General features: G+C 47.4%; 1 protein-coding gene and 1 long non-coding RNA gene across 2 annotated transcripts; one reads left to right on the top strand and one right to left on the bottom strand.

Annotated features, from left to right (window-relative positions):
* Positions 1–3,379: 3,379 nt before the first annotated feature.
* On the bottom strand, positions 3,380–7,287 carry LOC120654295. Its single transcript, XM_039931800.1, has 6 exons — positions 7,265–7,287; positions 6,935–7,191; positions 6,758–6,860; positions 5,684–6,019; positions 5,555–5,609; positions 3,380–3,422 (listed from the first exon to the last, which is right to left on the bottom strand). Exons 2-6 carry the CDS (start codon positions 7,064–7,066, stop codon positions 3,380–3,382), a joined length of 669 nt encoding a protein of 222 aa, XP_039787734.1. The 5' UTR covers positions 7,067–7,191; positions 7,265–7,287.
* Positions 7,288–11,894: 4,607 nt separating this feature from the next.
* On the top strand, positions 11,895–13,833 carry LOC120654560. The gene is made up of 2 exons (XR_005667103.1): positions 11,895–12,557; positions 12,684–13,833. It is a non-coding gene; the product is annotated as an uncharacterized LOC120654560 (long non-coding RNA).
* The last annotated feature ends 3,789 nt before the right edge of the window (positions 13,834–17,622 follow it).

The following is a 17,622-nucleotide window of genomic DNA, read 5'->3' as shown; positions in this document are numbered from 1 at the left end:
ATGCGTTGGCGCGACAAGGCTTGCCGCGCGGGCTGGTGCGACAACGCCAATGACATGGGCCCGCGCCAGCCCCTTCTCCCTCACCCCCCTTTCTTCCCTCCCTCCTCCCAACCGTTGCCGAACGCAAAGTCGCCGGCGCCGTCCGCCGCCCCCCAGATCCCCACTAAATCTGGCGTTTTGGAGGGGGGGAAGTGGGGGGAATTGTTCCCCAACCATCCTTTAAGGTATTGCCCCGATTTTTTCATCGTTTAACCATGTGCATTAGTAGATATGAGTGTTTCATGGTGATTAGGGTTTGGTTTTTGAGTTAAGGAAAAGTCTTATAGTTCATAGCGTACTCATGATTAGCGGTTTGGATGACACGTAGATGATATTCTGCTCGCGATTTGGACGTGAGGTAGCACGTGCATGCACCGATTAATATCTATTCTAGGATTGAGTAGAGGGAGAAATAATATTCTTGTGATGCCCATATAAATGACATGTTCATCAAAACTACTTGTTATGTAAGTACTAGTTCTTCGTTGTGTTCGCACACTGCACCACATTTAATCATGTGCATGCTCCTACAACTTGTAGTACAAACTAAGAAGCTTGAAAATTTTGTGGTGCTTGCATAGATTTGTGGTGCTTAAATAGAGATCATTGTTACTCTACAATCGTTGTTGCAATAATTTTTATTGATCGTCTATATTTATTGTTTTAATTACCATGATCATTTTAAATACTTTTTCGGTTGGTTCTAACTGATCAAGTTTTGATTTGTCACTGCAAGATGGCGCACCCCAGCTTCCGCCTTCTGGAGACGTTCTACGACTCCAACCACCGAGCACACGTCCTAGTTGACCGTGGCGAGGTTAGTATTTGTTTTACCAAGTACTTTAATTTATATATTTTTTTTCCTGCCCTCTAACGACTCATTTGCTATGATATCAGGCGCTGCAGCCCCTCCGCGCACGTACCCACTCCCCACTTCGGTGGGATGAGTGGTACGTGCCGTACCTTCGCCGGGCCGGGATGCTTCCTCTGACGCGTGTTGTCTGTGCGGGACTCCCAGTTATGGATGCACCTCTTCTGACTGCTTTTGTGGACCGATGGAGGCCAGAGAAACATTCATTCCATTTACCTTGCGGGGAGGTCAGCATCACTTTGCAAGATGTGGCGATGATTCTCGGGCTACCTTTATAGGGCAATGCAGTGATCGGCATGATTCAGACTGATGGTTGGAGGGATATGTTGGAGGCACACATTGGGATTCAACCACCAGAACCACCTGAGGGAGTCAAGGACATGAAGACCTCAGGGGTTAGCTTGGCTTGATTGAAGCAGAATTTCAACCATTGTCCTCAGGGAGCACCTCAGGAGGCTATAGAGCGGTATGCTCGCGTGTGGTTTTGGCACCTGTTAGGGGGCTTCTTGTTTCCTGATGGTTTCGGGAACACCATCTCATGGATGGTCCTTCCAATTCTGGGACAGTAGTGGGAGAACATCGCTCAGTACAGCTAGGGGTCGGCAGCACTAGCTTGGCTTTATCGGCAGCTTTGTGACGCATGTCGGCGTGCTGGCAACGACTCGAACCTAGGAGGTTGTGCATACCTCCTACAAATCTGGATTTGGGAGCGGTTCCCACTCGGCCGGCCATACCGTGGACAAATAGAAGTAATTCTTGGCATACAATTAAATTTTGAGTTTAGTGCACATTATTTGTTGTTCTTAACCCTAATTTTCCTCCGTTTGCAGCCGTGGCCGCACCATGATCCTGAGTCGAGGCCCACCATTGCTTACTGCTGGAAGAATATTGGAGCTGTCAGAGGAGATCCTTTGCGCCGCTACATGTGTTAGATGGACGACCTAGACTGCCTCACACAAAATCAGGTACTAATCTGCATCCGGGGTTTAAATAAATGCTTCTGTCCTCACAATATCTAATGCTTGCGTGTTACATAGATATTCTGGACACCGTATAGTCGAGACGAGCTAGAGGAGTTGGGACTTAGTGACATTTGCAGAAGAGATGCAGAACTGTGGAGGACGTGTGTGCCTTTGATTTTCTACTTCGTAGTCGAGCTCCACTTACCGCACCGTGTTAAGAGGCAGTTCTCAAGATTGCAAGACTTCTCTCCGGAGGCCATTTTGACATCCCAGGCATTGCATCGGTACGTTGTATTTAATTCGAATTTTATTTGTCCTACCAAATATGATGTCACTAATATACTGCACATATGTCAGAATTGACAGGAAGAAACGCTACACTGAGAATGATTGGCGTGTCAAACACGCAGTGCCTCTGGGGCAGTGGGAACAGAGGCAAATGATGGATCCGGAAAGTGGGCCAGCACATAGGCGCAACCATTACAAGGAATACCTTCGTTGGTTCCATTCAGTCACCAGAGTTTCAATCAAGCCACCACGATCAACTGAGCCTATAGAAGACCATGCAGACACCGACGATGATGATGACATCATCGACGAGTACGATGACATCACTCGCGGTGGAGTGCAGCCCAAAAGGGGCTCTTTGCAGAACTACATGGTACATAATGCTATTTCAATGTTTATGGTTCTTACAAACGTATTCACAGTTTCAATTATGTTAGGACTAACTCAATCGTATCAGGCGCGTCTCGCTAATGAGGCAGGCATGGCAATGGCTCATGCAAGCGAAGGAGACAATGGAGGGGGACACTTTAGGGCATTTGTCGAGGTAACCGTCTTTTTGTTTAGTCATATTGTCACCATCTTTGTAATACTTTCCTATGTGTATTGTCTTACATTTTTCGGTTGAACACAGAGGGTTCGCCGGAGTTGCAGGCGGATGGCCGCGAAGCTTAATTGCATGGCTCGCCCTGACGATGAGTTCGGTCCACAGGCACCTGATGCAGGAGCTTCGAGTGCATGTGGCCCTAGTTCTAGCACATGGACACCGATTCACTACGGTAACGTGGCCACTACTACTCCTTTGCCTTCCGCTTCCAGAAGTCAGTCGTGGTCCACTTCGAGGATGGCATCACGTGTAGGATCAAGGGGAAAAACTATCCAATCACCCCAATCCAGTGAAGAGTCTGACCAGGAAGAGACCTCAGAAGCTGATGACCCAAGCTACCAGGTGCTCAGGATGTCACAGATGTTTGACGCTCCCCCAGCAACGCAGACCCAGGGTGAATCGAGCCAGGTCAGCATGAGTAATTCAAATCATATAACTCCATGATGTACAAAACATTGCTCTTAAAGATGCCTCGAAACTTTAAATTATTGTTGCAGGCACCACAAGATGCTCCTCCGCCTCGCCGACAACGGCGCTCTCGTGACCACACCGACGTTGGTAGCGGGAACGTGCTCCCAACAGCCCCTGGAAGGCAACGATGCCGCAAAGATCCTTTCAGCCCTCCTGACCAGCGCCGTCGCCGTAGATGAAGCAATAGCTGCACTATGTGCCTCGAGTTATTCTAAATATGTCAACTAGAACTTGTGATGGACTACTGGTGCTTGTAATGGACTATTTGAGCTTGTGATGGACTCCTGATGCTTGTAATGCACTACTAGTGCTTTTCCTACTAGTTTTGTTAATGGCTTCACTATTTGTGACTTCACAGCTATAGTTTTTGCTTTCTATTGTTGAAAACCGGGCTTTTTAGCATTATTAAGGCATGGATATCTTGTGACCCAAAATTATGCAATGGTTTCTTTTGAACTAAAAATCTAATCAGAGTTTATGCTATATAACAGTATGGTATATTGATATAGTTCTGCATACTTTTCAAATCAATGTGGACAATACAGTAAGGGTCCGTTCGTTTAGCTAGGAATGGATGTGTGGAATGATTCCAGCTGGAAGAGCAGGTTTATTTCCATGCCCTCAATCAGCTGGATTAGTTCCAGCCCTCGTTCCATGTCCGGAACGAGCTAACCGAAGGGGCCCTAATCGGGCATTGCTTTGCAAGGTTGCTTTCAAACTAATGGGCATTTCTGCAGCCCTCACTCTGGTCCAAGGAGAGGAGCTGGATTTTGTAAATTGGACCAACCCCTTTTCCTCTAAATACAAAAATAGACAGCGTCTAGGTGCTTGTGAGGAGAGGAGAGGTGAGGCGGCACCATATACTAGCCTACAAGCAGCAAAGCAACAGCAGGGGAGGATGGAAGAGAAAAGGAAAATGAAAAAAAGAGAAAAAAAAGGACTTGCAAAGCAACAGCAGTACCTTGTGCCATTTCTGGAAGGCATTTGTCGCGCCAGCCACGGTGGCGCGACAAAGCTGTGCACCCACGCCACCGCGACACAAATGCAGGCCATTCTGGGCTGAGCGAGACAACGGCGCGGCAGAACGCACTTGTCGCACCAATGGCGGTGGCGCGACAAAGAGGCCCTGTCGCGCCACATGCACTGGCGCGACAGGTATGTCCATGTCGTTTACCTGCATGGCGCGCGCAGCGGCCCGCTGCCAGCGTGGCGGCTCTGTCGCACCACGCGGACTGGCACGACAGAGGCTAATTGTCGCGCCAGTAGGGATGGCGCGACCAAACAGGCTATGACGCGGAAATAAAATGACAACCGGGTTAAACTTAAAATATTATTAAAAAAAGGTTAAAAATAAAAAAAAATCGAGGCGAGTGATCTGGCCTCATCGCTGAGACAAATCAGCGCTCGATCGCCGGCAATCTCTCCACGAAACTCGCCTGAATCTCCGGCAGATTATTCATACACTGGTGGAGCAAGAAAATCAGCAACGGACGGAGCTGCAGGCACCAACATTTCTAGCAAACAGGACGTACGTACGACCAGGGTTCAATTTCCCGACCGGACCGGCCTAACCGCCGGGCTCCGGTACCGGTTTACCGGTCCGGTTAGGCCGGTTACCGGTCGGAACCGGTCAAATGTGAATTTGAATTCAAATTTTACCGTGGTGGCGGTTCCGACCGGTATACCGGCCGGGTATACCGGTATACCGGCCGGTTTGGCCGGTATACCGGCCGGTTTTGTGTTGCGGCTCACTGTGGTATACCGACCGGTTACACCGGTATACCGGCCGGTTTGGCCGGTATACCGGTTGTTTAGAGTATTTTTTCGCCGCTTGAAAAATTGATTCCCGGTGTGAAATAAAAGGAAATTTCGACATGAGGTATGCACATTTTAATGTAAATGACCCTACCAAAGCAATGAGTTATAATTATGCATACAAATACAATAGTAATAGGGTGCATACAAATACGGAGTCATACACTTATACACATGAAATGAAAAGTTCAACGTAGGAATGGGAAGACCCCCATTTGAGATGCGGTTTGGTATTCGGCGGTGGACATCAAAGCGATACCTCGCACTCTAAGCAGCTCAGCCTTGTAGTGTTGCCAAGTTTGGCCCGTCCACGCCGATGTTGTCTGCCATTCCTGAACTAACATAGTGTAAAAATGGGGGTCTTCCCATTCGTACACCCATCTCGTCGGTGGCTGCATGCTGATGTCAGGAATGGGATAGTGAAAAGAGTGCCTCGAATCGCTGTAGGAGGAAGAAGAGTTCTGTGGACTGTCATAGTCCGTCGGTCCACCTGTTCTCCTCTGCGATTGCGGTGCTCCATGGTCGGTGTCCTGAGTAGCATGTGTGAACTGAGTTTCCCCTGCAATCAACCATATTTCATAATTAGTAGTCAATAGTCAGAAATATGTGTGTATTTATATGTGCAATATATACCTGTGAAACGAACACCACGAGCATGACCACTACCACCAGCAGCATCATCAGCACCACTACCTCCACCACCAGCATTAGGCTGAGCACCGTCACCATCATCACCATCATCGGCCGAGCTGCTATCCTCGGACTCCTGATACGGAGGACTACGCTCACCTTCGCCATCATCAGTCTCGGTGTCGCTGCTCACTGGTTTTGCTGTTCCTTTGCCTTTTCGACGCTTCGAGTCACCCTTCTTAGGCCCCTTGTGCAACTTTCTCTTCCCTAGGTGAGTGTCACCTATATTTTGACGTGCCCAATCGCTGATGGAATCATTCCCCGTAGCCTCACGTAGATCTGACACGTTTATTTGATCTCTGACAATATGGGACGGGAGAGGGATGTCGCCGTCATCATCATCCTCGTCCAGAACTGGAGCCCGGTTAGATCTACCATATTCCATCCATTCCCGCACCGGATTTTTCTCATCATAGAATGAAAGATGGGCTAGCTGGTCAATGAAATCACCTTCTTCACGCATCAGTGGGCCGGAGACCTCCTCGAGTCGGAGACGAAGATTGTAGTTGACATAGACAAGCTTATTAAGTTTCTTGTGCGACAACCGATTGCGAACCTTTGTATGCAGCAAGGCAAAAGTACTCCAGTTCCGCTCGCATCCACTGGATGAACAACATTGTATATTGGTTGAACTTGTGTCGATGATATATTTCAATGCATCCCACCACTCCATACTTGAAAAACTTGCATGAGTAAATCTACCATCTTCGGTATTCGCCCATTTGCTGTGTTGGAACTCAGTAGATGCCATCCACTGCATGAAACGATCACGTTTCCGATAGATGCTCTCTAGGAACATGTAGTTGGTTCCAAATCGAGTGGCATTCCACTTGACCAACTCACCACCGATTGCGTTCCTCATCATTGTATTCAACTGACCATGATTGTGTAACCAATTTGAAATTCGCTTGCACTGCTTGATGATAACACCATGTTCAGGCCTTCGAGCTATATCCTTCAACATCAAATTGACGGTGTGTGCTAGACAAGGTGTCCAAGCTATGTGGTCATACACATCACTTAGTAGTTCATTGCATGCTTTTTTGTAATTCGAGCCGTTGTCGGTGACTACGTGCACGACATTCTCCGGTCCAATCTCTTCCACCACCTTTCGAATCTCCTGCAATGGAAGACGGATTTTTTAGTAACATGACAAAACATACACAATGTGAATGGAACAGGTTGAGGGACTACCTTGAACAAATATGCAGCATTTTGAATTCTTCCAGTCGCATCAATAGACTTATGGAACCACATGACCCCATTGCAATATATCAAAAAGTTGATGACACTCATCCTCGTCGGACCAGTCCATGAATCACACATTAACGTGATGCCAAATAAGGGCCAGTCTTTCTGAAACTTTACGTACCTCGTCTTCAAGTCTTGCTCATTCTGATCAAGGTACTTGCCATCAATATCCCGTCCAGTGGGTGATGCGATACCTTCACCTGCAACCATATGAAAATCATAAGATACAAAAATGTAAGTTTATAGGTATCATTGCAATGAAAGAAAACTTACCCCACTTCTGTGTCTCCCTAACCGCGCTGATAAAGTATGGACTGTCAGCCTGTCTTCCAGGTACTCCTGCAATATGGAAAAACTTTGACCAAGCTTTACCAATAGCTTCCTTTGCGTTCTTACCCTTCTGCGTCCAGGAGCCTGTATCAATCCTTGTTTGTGTCATTCCTCTTCTCCCACCAGCTGCCAAGTTATAGTCCTCCACCACAGGACTCTCCCTCTGCGAAGTGGACTTTCGAAACATTCTCTGCATAACATTCCCCCTCGTCGAACCACTACCCCCTCCACGCTCATATGCACCTCCTCTCTGTTCCACCCCCCGTCGGAACTCTGCTTCCGCTCTCGATAGATCCATGGCACGCTGCACCTGAGCCTCCTCATCTTCTTCATCACCGGGATAGTTTCCCTCTGCTGCAGCCTTCTCCCGTCTCAACCTCTCTCGGGCCCGGTCAGCAGTTGCCTTCTTTGCCCTATCCAACTCACGCTGAAAGAAGTCCCGCACATCAGGTGGCACATTCCTGCAATGGATCACCTCTGCCCCGCGCCTAGCCAAATGTTGTTTCAATCTAGTCGCACCACCTCCTCCTTTCTGCGTACGACAATAGTTACATCGCCATCCGGGATAAAGATTTTCACCGTGTTCCCACACAACATCTCTGCTTGCCATTGTCTATCTGCATACATGCACAACAAAAATATATCATCTAATATTCTTACTCTTACCTAAGTTATAGTGTCAAAAATCATCTAATACACCTAAATTAAATCTAGCTAAAACCTACTACATAGTGCAAAAAATCATGTAATATAAATAAATCTTCCCTAAATTCTAAATATACCTAAGTCATACACCTAAATCCTAAAACAAAACATCTAAATACACCTAAATCCTAGGGAAAAAAAAACTAACCTGACCGCGGCTTACCGACGCTAATCGGCGGTTTACCGCCTCCCCATACCGGTAAACCGGCCTCCCCGGGCGGAAAACCGGACGGGACCGGTAGATCTGCTACCGGTCCGGCTTACCGGTGAGGGAGACCGGTTAGCCGGGATCTGAGAGCGGCTAACCGGCCTCGAGCGGCGGGCGGCGACTTCTGGCGGCGGACAGGAGTCAGTGAGGGGGGAGCGGGTGAGGGAGGCGCTGGTGAGGCTTCGGCTGAGGGACACGCGACGTTAAATGACCTCTGCCACGCGATGGGCCTTAATGGGCCGCGGTTTTTTTCTTTTTCTTTTTTTATTTAACTTATAAATTCCGAAAACCATACTAAATGAACGAATTTTGGAGAAAATTTGACACCATTAGATTCATTGCACCTTGAAGTATTTTTAGGAATTTTTTGGGAATTTTTCATTTTTTTGAATTCAAATTTAAATTTTGAATTTGGACCGGTTTCATACCGGACCGAACCGGTACCGGTCCGGACCGGTTTGACCGGTAACCGGTCAAACCGGACCGGTTACCGACGGTTCGGTTAACCCTGCGTACGACAGCCTAAACAATGACCACAATGTTTTTCTCTACCAGAGCCAGCCGAACAAAGCGAATTAATGGCTCGAAAACTACACGATGTGACGACGGCATATATATACTCAATGATCACATATGTATCATTTACATCAGCATATATAGTATTATTCTGCTTGATCTGATCCTCACAGTTTCCAGATCATGGAGATGGAACAACAACCCCTTACAAGTACAAGCTAGGTGGCGTTGTTCTTCTTCGTTGCATGGAGGCGATGGCCTTCCGCCGCCGTTCCGGGTGGGCAAACCGGGTCGCAGACGGGGCAGTTGGCCTGGCACTGGGATAACTGGTCGTAACATACTGGCGCAGGAGCCTTATTCTGGCAGCAATAGCAGATGGCCTCCTCATCGGCGCCACAGAAGCATTTCTCAGTGCAGAAGATGAGTTTCAGCTTGCTCTCATCGCCATCTGCAGCAGCAGCAGGAGGTGGGCAGTATATCTGGGTGTGGTAAGCGCTTTTGTTGCTCGCACTGCCAGTTAGATAGACACCTCTTGTGCGCCCGGCATTCTTGAGCAGCTGAGAACGGCCTGTAAATATATATTTTGTGTTCGTCACTGTATTTTTCTTTTTTTACAAAAAAAAAAGAAATTGTGCCCGGCCTCTGCGACCGCACACAGCCACTCTGTATGACATAATAGTAAAATACATGTAAAAATTAACGAAAGAAAAAGGTGCATGATGTGTACTTACATTGTGCAGACAATGCTAGGCATCCGAAGAGAATAGCTACCCATATGACAATCACATATGGCAAGCTGCAGCCGCCATTGCTGCCCTTCATACTGCTAGAGCTGGTTGTATCGTTATCCTTTCTTGCTAGCCTAGCTCTCTGTTTGAGAGAGGATAGATTGGAGGTGAGCAATGGCCTGGCTACCCAGCAGCTCAATATATATAAAGAGAATAAACTAATTAACTAGTCTTATCCCAAGATGCTGCCATTGATTTGATTCATAATTTGGAAACGAGTTACTGATTATATATCAAGAAGATTACAGAAGTTATGGACATTAATTCATTAATTGGTTGCTATATAAGGTGGATAGGCAAAATGATGGTGCATATAGCCATATATGGGAATTAATCGCAAAAAATAGATATATATAGGAATCATTATTTGTTTTGGTATGTACATGTGAGATTTATCCTTGCAATCCTTTTTGACTTAACCTTGCAATCTGCCAGAACACATTGTCATGGACACAATCAGCTGGCAGGCACGTTAAAAGAATTGGAGATAAAAGATGTACTTTTAGAAAAAATATATATGACATGAAGTTTCTTTGAATGAACATTAGAATGTTAGGTCACAAGCAATAACGACACTTGGGATGCTCTTGGAACCGCCACGGACAACAGCGATAAGCCCCTGTCCCAAGTGCTATCAGCTAGCACAGATAGTTTCTTTTGTTCCTAATTTGAATTTCACTTTGTCTCGGAGACTCGTAAAAGAATTTCACACAAACTTAGATTTTTTTTAGATGGCGATGAAGTCTTAATGAAATTGTAGGTTTAGGATAGAACTGCAATTTTCCAGTTCATTTGTTTTTTATTCTTGATTTTATTCTTGATGATTTACATGTGCAGAGACATTTGACTGAAGTTTTAGACAAAATATTGCATAGCTATACACACGAGACATTACATTGGGATTTCCTAGAATGGTAAGTCACTACCAGAAACTAGTTATTTGCCTAATGCATTCCATCGGGCACTCAACCAACAATATCTTTGCTGAGTGTTACTAGAGAAACACTAGGCAAAATAAAAAAACTCGGCAAAAACTCGAATTTGCCGAGTGCAAGCAACACAACACTCGGCAAACAAAGCTGGCATACTGGGCAAACAAAAAACACATGGTAAAGGCCGGTGGCACTCAGCAAATCTGGTCTTTTCCTTAGTGTGTAAAAAACCTTATGTAACCATGCAAAAAAACCGTGTGACCTTGTCCTTGCGATGACTGTTGATTGCTAACCACAGTGGCGTGCGACCTTGTCCTTGTGGGTGACCTTGCACGGGAAAAAAAAAAGGTAAATTTTTGCACGTACGTTATTGTTGCTACTGACCGGTAGGGCTGGATACCCAGTATACTCCCAGGGAAAGACTCACAAATAGTACCACTGTCATTCCATAATGCGCCTGTGCAACAGAATCAGCATGTATGTGGTTACAGATAAGATTTTTATTATTTGTACAAATAAAATTATTGTGATTTTATCACAATAATTTTATTTGTACAAATAATTAAAACATCTTATATACATCACTACTACTCAACAGGTTGATTAAAACCTACCTCCCTTTGCTGCTCCCTCCGCGCTTCACGCGAAAGAATGGACGTGTGTCGATCAGCGCTCGATCAACTAGCACATATAGTTTCTTTTGTTCCTAATTTGAATTTCACTTTGTCTCGGAGACTCGTAAAAAAATTTCAAAAAAACTTAGATTGTTTTTAGATGGTGATGAAGTCTTAATGAAATTGTAGGTTTAGGATAGAACTGCAATTTTCTAGTTCATTTGTTTTTTTATTCTTGATGATTTAGATGTCCAGAGATATTTGACTAAAGTTATACACAAAATATTGCATAGCTATACACACACGACACATTCACACGAGATACTAGGTCGCGGTTTCCTAGAATGGTAAGTCAGTACCGGAAACCAGCTATTTGCCGAGTGCATTCCATTGAGTACTTGGCAAACAGTTTCTTTGCTGAGTGTTACCATGGGCTCCATGGGGGAGCCCCCATGGCTGGATCCGCATCCGGTTGCTGCTCACCAGGTTGATTAAAACCTACCTTCTTTTGCTGCTCCCTCCGCGCTTCACGAGAAAGAAAGGACGCGTGTCGATCAGCGCTCGGCCTAACTATTTTGCAAAAAGACCCTTCCACTTTCTTGAAATTAGCTAGAAGTTCAACTCATCTGACCAGAATAGTAAAAATGTTATATTATTTTACGTATAGATCCCCATTGTAAATTTTATTTCAATATGAAGAAGAGAAAATCGAGAACTCTTTCCATTTTTACAAAAAAAACCGCCCGCATGACATTTTTACAGAAACCCACTACCCCAATCCAAATGCTCTTCACTCCCAACCCCCCCTCTATCTTCTTCCCTCTCCTCTCCCTGATGCCGCTGACGCTCTCCCTGCTCGTCCACGCCCGCGCCTCCGCCTCCCCCTCCCCGTCTCGCTCTACGCCTGCCGCTCCACCGCTGCCGCCTCGCCCAGCTTGGCCACCCAACCTCCACCTCCCCGGCACCCGGCCCACACTAGATCTGGCGGGGGCATGCTCAGCGCGGCGGCTGGCGACCCCCCAATGTGGAGGCCCTGGCCGGGCTCAGGCACGGCACCGGAGGCCTCGGCAGACTCGACCCACCAGATCTCGCGCGGGCGGGGGCAGGAGCTGTGGTGGCACGACGGGCGGCTGCGGGAGTGGCGTGCGCCTAGAGGGAGCAGCGGTGGCTGGAGTTGCAGAGCTGCGCTCGCTCCCTTCGCTCTCCTACCCGCCAGCACGAGCACTACCGTCGCTTGAGCTCGGGGAGCCGTCGGGAGCTCGTGCAGCCTCGGAAGTATGTGGACCACGTGCAGCCGCGCGGGATCCGGCGGCTTGTCGAGCCCACACCAGCACGAGCACCGCACCTGAACACTCATCATGCCGCTTCATACTGACATGGGTGAAGTGCAGTTGTCGCTCGCCTCACTCGCCGCGCGACATTTGGCGACGCACATTAGGCAAAGGATCTATTTTCCGGCGATTCGAGGCGATGGTATGGCCGAGCAGCTTCTATTTTCCTTTCCCTTCCCTTCTCCTCTCACTCCTATCCAAGATCTGAACCATAAGCTCATCGGTGGTCTAAGCATGTGCATGTTTGCGTCTCCTCGACGATTCACAGCCCAATGGAATGCAACGATGGAGATGGCCACAGTTTCGCCACGGCACGGGACGACGACGCTGGAGATCTCCCCACACGCCCCTCGCCCGGCTCCCACACCTCTGCCACCTGTAGTCTTTTGCTCCCAGGAAGAACAAGGTGAGCAACTTTGGTGAGGCCCTAGAGGCCAGACACGTGGAGGAAATATTGCTTGTGAGCAAAATCGAGTGAGAGGAAATTCATGAGGCTGCACGTCTAGCTCTTTTTTTTTAGGGCACATCTCGAGAGCTTTTATTCATTTGCAGCATCATTACAATCTCTACCAGCAATCTCTACAAGCCAATCTGGGAGAATGCCGGACCAAGAAAACGAAGGGCTAGACTCCGATGGCATACTCGCACACTTGTGAGCAGCCTCTCATTACCTTCCCTATGAACAAAAGAAACATCAAAAGCTACAAACCCAATTCTAAGCTCTCCGATTTCGTGCCAAATTCCCGAGATACCACTGCGAATCCCTTCTTCCGATCGAATGAGGTTCGCCACAGACAGATTGTCCACCTCCAATATCACTTCGGTTGCTTCCCGTTCAGTAGCAAGCAGCACACCATCCCTTGCTGCCAAAGCTTCAGCCATCGTCACATCTGCAACGTTAGTATTGGCGCGAGCTGCGGCAGCCAAAACTTCACCCTGGGAGTTTCTAATCACCACGCCACTAGCTCCGGATGATGTACCAGCAGAGTAAGAAGCATCTGTACAAGTTGATCTTGAGCCAGCCTTCCGGCGGCCGACTCCATCGGCTCCTAGACATCGGCATATTCACCTCATGTGTCTCAATCGAGCATACCATGTCCTCCAACATTGCTGCACGTCTAGCTCCTGAGGTAGCCGAGAGGTACATGAAGGCAGCGCCACTCTCATTCTCTTACCGAATGCATCACACTTATTCTGTTCTATTGGAACATTATTGTGTGATTAGCTCTCCAATTTCAATAAATGGAACGATATAAATTGTTTCTCAACCGAAAACTGGGATATGATAAATCTGCTAGCTTTGTTTGTATTAACCTATACAAATCATATATTTCTAAGCAATTTGCTGAAAATGTTACTCCCTATGTAACGACCCGGCCCGGGATAACGGCTAAGATCTACTCTACGCTTTGAGTAAACCACACCTGCTAAATAACTCTCTTACGCTTTCGTTCTCGCTTCGCGCAAAAGGTTCGAACCGGAGTTACTAGCTTCCCAGAGACCGCCTATTTAATCTGGTTCGGCTCCTTCACCGTTTCCAGTTTGAGTCTAAGGAGGCTGTGCCGCGGCGCTACAGTAGCCGTGTGCTACAGTAACCCGCGCGGCCTAGTCGGCCGTGACACCCCGGTAACTGTGATGTTTATGCCTCCAATCAATTGACATTTTGAATGCAATTTGTTTGATGAGATTTTGTACAGATAATCTAAAATACTACTATGCATTAGTGGCCAATATGAGAAGCAAGGAATAAGATGGACGAGCGTGTGCAGTTCTGTGCGTGCACATGCATGTACGTGCGGCGGCCAAAGTACTCGGCGCACATGCACATATACAGCACTACGTATGGGTTGAGATATTGCCACGTATGGCCGGGCCCGCGCCGCAGCCGGCGCAGTCTAGAACATTCTAGAAACATCAGGATCTCTTATCGCGGCAACAACTTGGCATATTGGCTCCTAATAAAATTGGTAGAGAAGCCAACAAAAGGGCTAGCGTGTAGGCCCATATGTGTGTATGCACGTACGTGCGCGGCTGCCAAAGTGCATGGCGCCCATGCATGCGTACGACATCAACGTGCGAATACTATTATGATACATGTCGACGTATTGCTGTACACCCGGACCCGCGCGGCAGCCGGCACAGTCTAGAAGATTCTAGAAGCATCGGGATCTATGAACTCAACTCCCTCGCCGCGGCAACGAACTCGGCGGAGCCCGTGTGCGTCATCCCCACCCTCGTCCTCACGTAGTCACGCACGTGTGTTAGAGGACATCCTTGATCAGGCCCACAGTGCAGCGAGGTTGGAGGGCCACGATGCTTATCTACTCGTCGTTCCGTTTTGCACGCAAGGAACCAACGGATAAGTGTTGGAAATAAATTTCAGTTAAGATATTTGTGATCTTTACTATTAAGGAAAGCGTTTAAACTAGCTAAACGTGATTAAGGAAACCTAATGACAAAACCCTAATGGGCTGTGATCAGCAGGCCCATTAGTCCTGTTTCCAGAGGCTGACCCCAGCCCACAGTGTCTATAAATATAAGGTCGTGGTTAGCACCTTAATCACCTATTCATCTCAATCTAAAACCCTAGCCACCGCTAGTCTGATCGCTAAGGGCACTGGAGGGGTTTGGAAGGCCAAGCACTCCCGTTGGCGCCCGGAAGGACGCCGTTTGCTGCTGCATCTTCTACACCGACAAGCACGCCTACTTCCTCTACGGATCAGGCGTAAATGACTGCTGCTACAGCTAACGCTGGTATATTGATTTGCCATTTATTCCGTATTAGATTGATTTGTCATGAACTGGGTTATGTTAAGATCCTAAAGTAATGTGCCTCTAATATTTAGTTTTAGCAATTCTAACAATTGGTATCAGAGCCATCTTAACCTAGTCATGCACGGTCCATTTTAAGCCATAATATGCCTTTGATTTTCGTCGGTTTAAGATGCATATGAACTGTTAAGTTTGATTCATGTTTTAGATGCTATTAGTTCCTGCAGAAAGGCTTTTATGTGTTAATCATGCTTGATTAGATCTAAATCATGGTTAATTAGGTTTCTGATCACGAGATTAGATCTAATCTAATTCGGTTTAGATCAAGTTTAAGTTAAATCTTGATCTGTTAATGCTAAGTGTCTCGAATTAGATGCAAATGCTTTTATGTCAATGCTAATTAATGTTTAAACCGAGGCAAACTAATGATTAGCTATGCAATTAAGGTTAGGGTTTACTGCTACTTAATCTGTTCCCCAAATTAGATCCCTGTTCCTGTTTTAATTTGGCAAATTAAAGTTAAATCTATGAGATTAGATGCATGAGTCAGCATGTAGAAAAAGGGAAAAAGCAATTTTCAGATCTCATCATGAAATCCCCTAACCCTAACCCTAAGATTGAGGAACATCTTACCTGGGCGACGCAGCGGGCATGAGGTTGGCCCGTCTATGGTGCAATTGCACCCGGACGCCATGAGCAGCACCTAAGTGGAGCCCCCCGACGGAACCGCGCGCGACTCGCTCACATGCGGCGCCGGCAGGAGGGCCCACAGAGGAGCGTAAGTGGCGGTGCGGGTGAGCCAAGGTGAGGTGGCGGGGTGAGCCAAGGTGAGCTGGCGGCTGGCTGGGCCACGGCACCGTGCAGCTCCGGCGCACGAGGTGGCGGCCGGGCCAAAGTAGGCGCCGCGCACGCTGGTCCTCCCCACGCACGTGCGCGTGGACCAAGGCGGCACCTTGCAAGGCTCGCATGAGGAGGCGGCCGGTCGGCGGCCTGCAAGCCACATCAGGCGGCGGCCCCAGCAGGCGCTACTGCTGCACGCCGGTCCCACACCCACGCAGACGCGCGGCGCGCGCAAGGCGGCGACGTGCAGCGCCCCAAGGCGGTGGCCGGCCCGAGCGCGGCTTGAGCTGCAGCAAGAGGCGGGCGGCTGTGCCCTGGCGGCGGTGCCCAGGCGCATGAGCAGGAGGAGGCCGCGTGAGTTGCGGGTGTGGCGGCCGCTCGATCTAAGAGAAGAGAAGGGAAAGAGAGTGAGGAAATTAGGGTTTTCTGACAGCACCTCACTCTTTTATACTGTGCCACATCAGTTCGTGGCCCTTAGATCATGGTGAACGGCTCAGATCTAGCCGGCATTAGGGTTTGCTGGTTAGTGGGCCGAATTGGGCTAAATGGGCCGACTGCGCAGTTTGGGCCGCGCACATAGGGATATTTTGAGGCTGTTTCATGAGTTTTAGCCCAATTTAAGATTTAAAGTATTTTCCTTTATTGTTTTAACAATTAACAATGCGTTGATTGTATTAAGGGGAAATTCACTAAGACAATTAAGAAAGGAGCTACTCGGAGTTTGGGCCTATTAGAAATAATTCATACTGATATTTGTGGCCCGTTTCCAGTAAAGTCTGTTGATGGTTTTGACTCGTTCATTACTTTCACAGATGACTTCTCTAGTTATGGTTATATTTACCCCCATTCGTGATCGATCCGAGTCATTAGATAAATTCAAAATATTCAAGGCTGATGTGGAAAATCAGCATAATGTCAATATTAAATTAGTGAGATCGGATCGAGGTGGTGAATATTATGGGAGACATGCTCCATTCGGGCAAGTAACTGGACCGTTCGCTAAGTATCTTGAAGAGAATGATATAAAGGTCCAGTACAGTATGCCGGGCGAACCACAGCAAAACGGAGTAGCTGAGCGTCGTAATCGTACACTAATGGACTTGGTACGTAGCATGCTTAGTTATTCTACTATGTATGTGGAGCTGTGGATGGAAGCATTAAAAATAGCTGCGCACATACTTAATCGTGTTCCTTCCAAATCCGTGCCAAAAATACCTTATGAGTTGTGGTTTGGGAAGAAACCATCGCTTAATTATTTGCGTGTGTGGGGCTGTCCAGCCAAAGCTAAGTTATTTAATCCACAGCAAAAGAAATTAGATGATAAGACGGTGAGCTGCTATTTCATCGGATACCCTGATAAGTCTAAGGGATACCGATTCTACTGTCCTGATCGTTTCACAAAGTTCGTCGAGACCAGACAGATTGTGTTCCTAGAGGATGCAGGAATCAGTGGGAGCTTTCCGAGGAGGGAAATTAATCTTGAAGAAATACAGGCTAAACTTCCCATCTCGGTGATTCAGGAAACAGTGACACCTCAGTTAGTGCCGTTGTTCGTTCCTTCCGTTCAGAGTACACCATCTATTCAGATTACGCCT

The sequence above is a fragment of the Panicum virgatum genome, chromosome 1N (genome assembly GCF_016808335.1).
Source record: "Panicum virgatum strain AP13 chromosome 1N, P.virgatum_v5, whole genome shotgun sequence".
Lineage (NCBI taxonomy): Eukaryota > Viridiplantae > Streptophyta > Magnoliopsida > Poales > Poaceae > Panicum > Panicum virgatum.
Note: the sequence above shows the minus strand (reverse complement) of the source record. Positions and strands in the feature narration are given on the sequence as shown.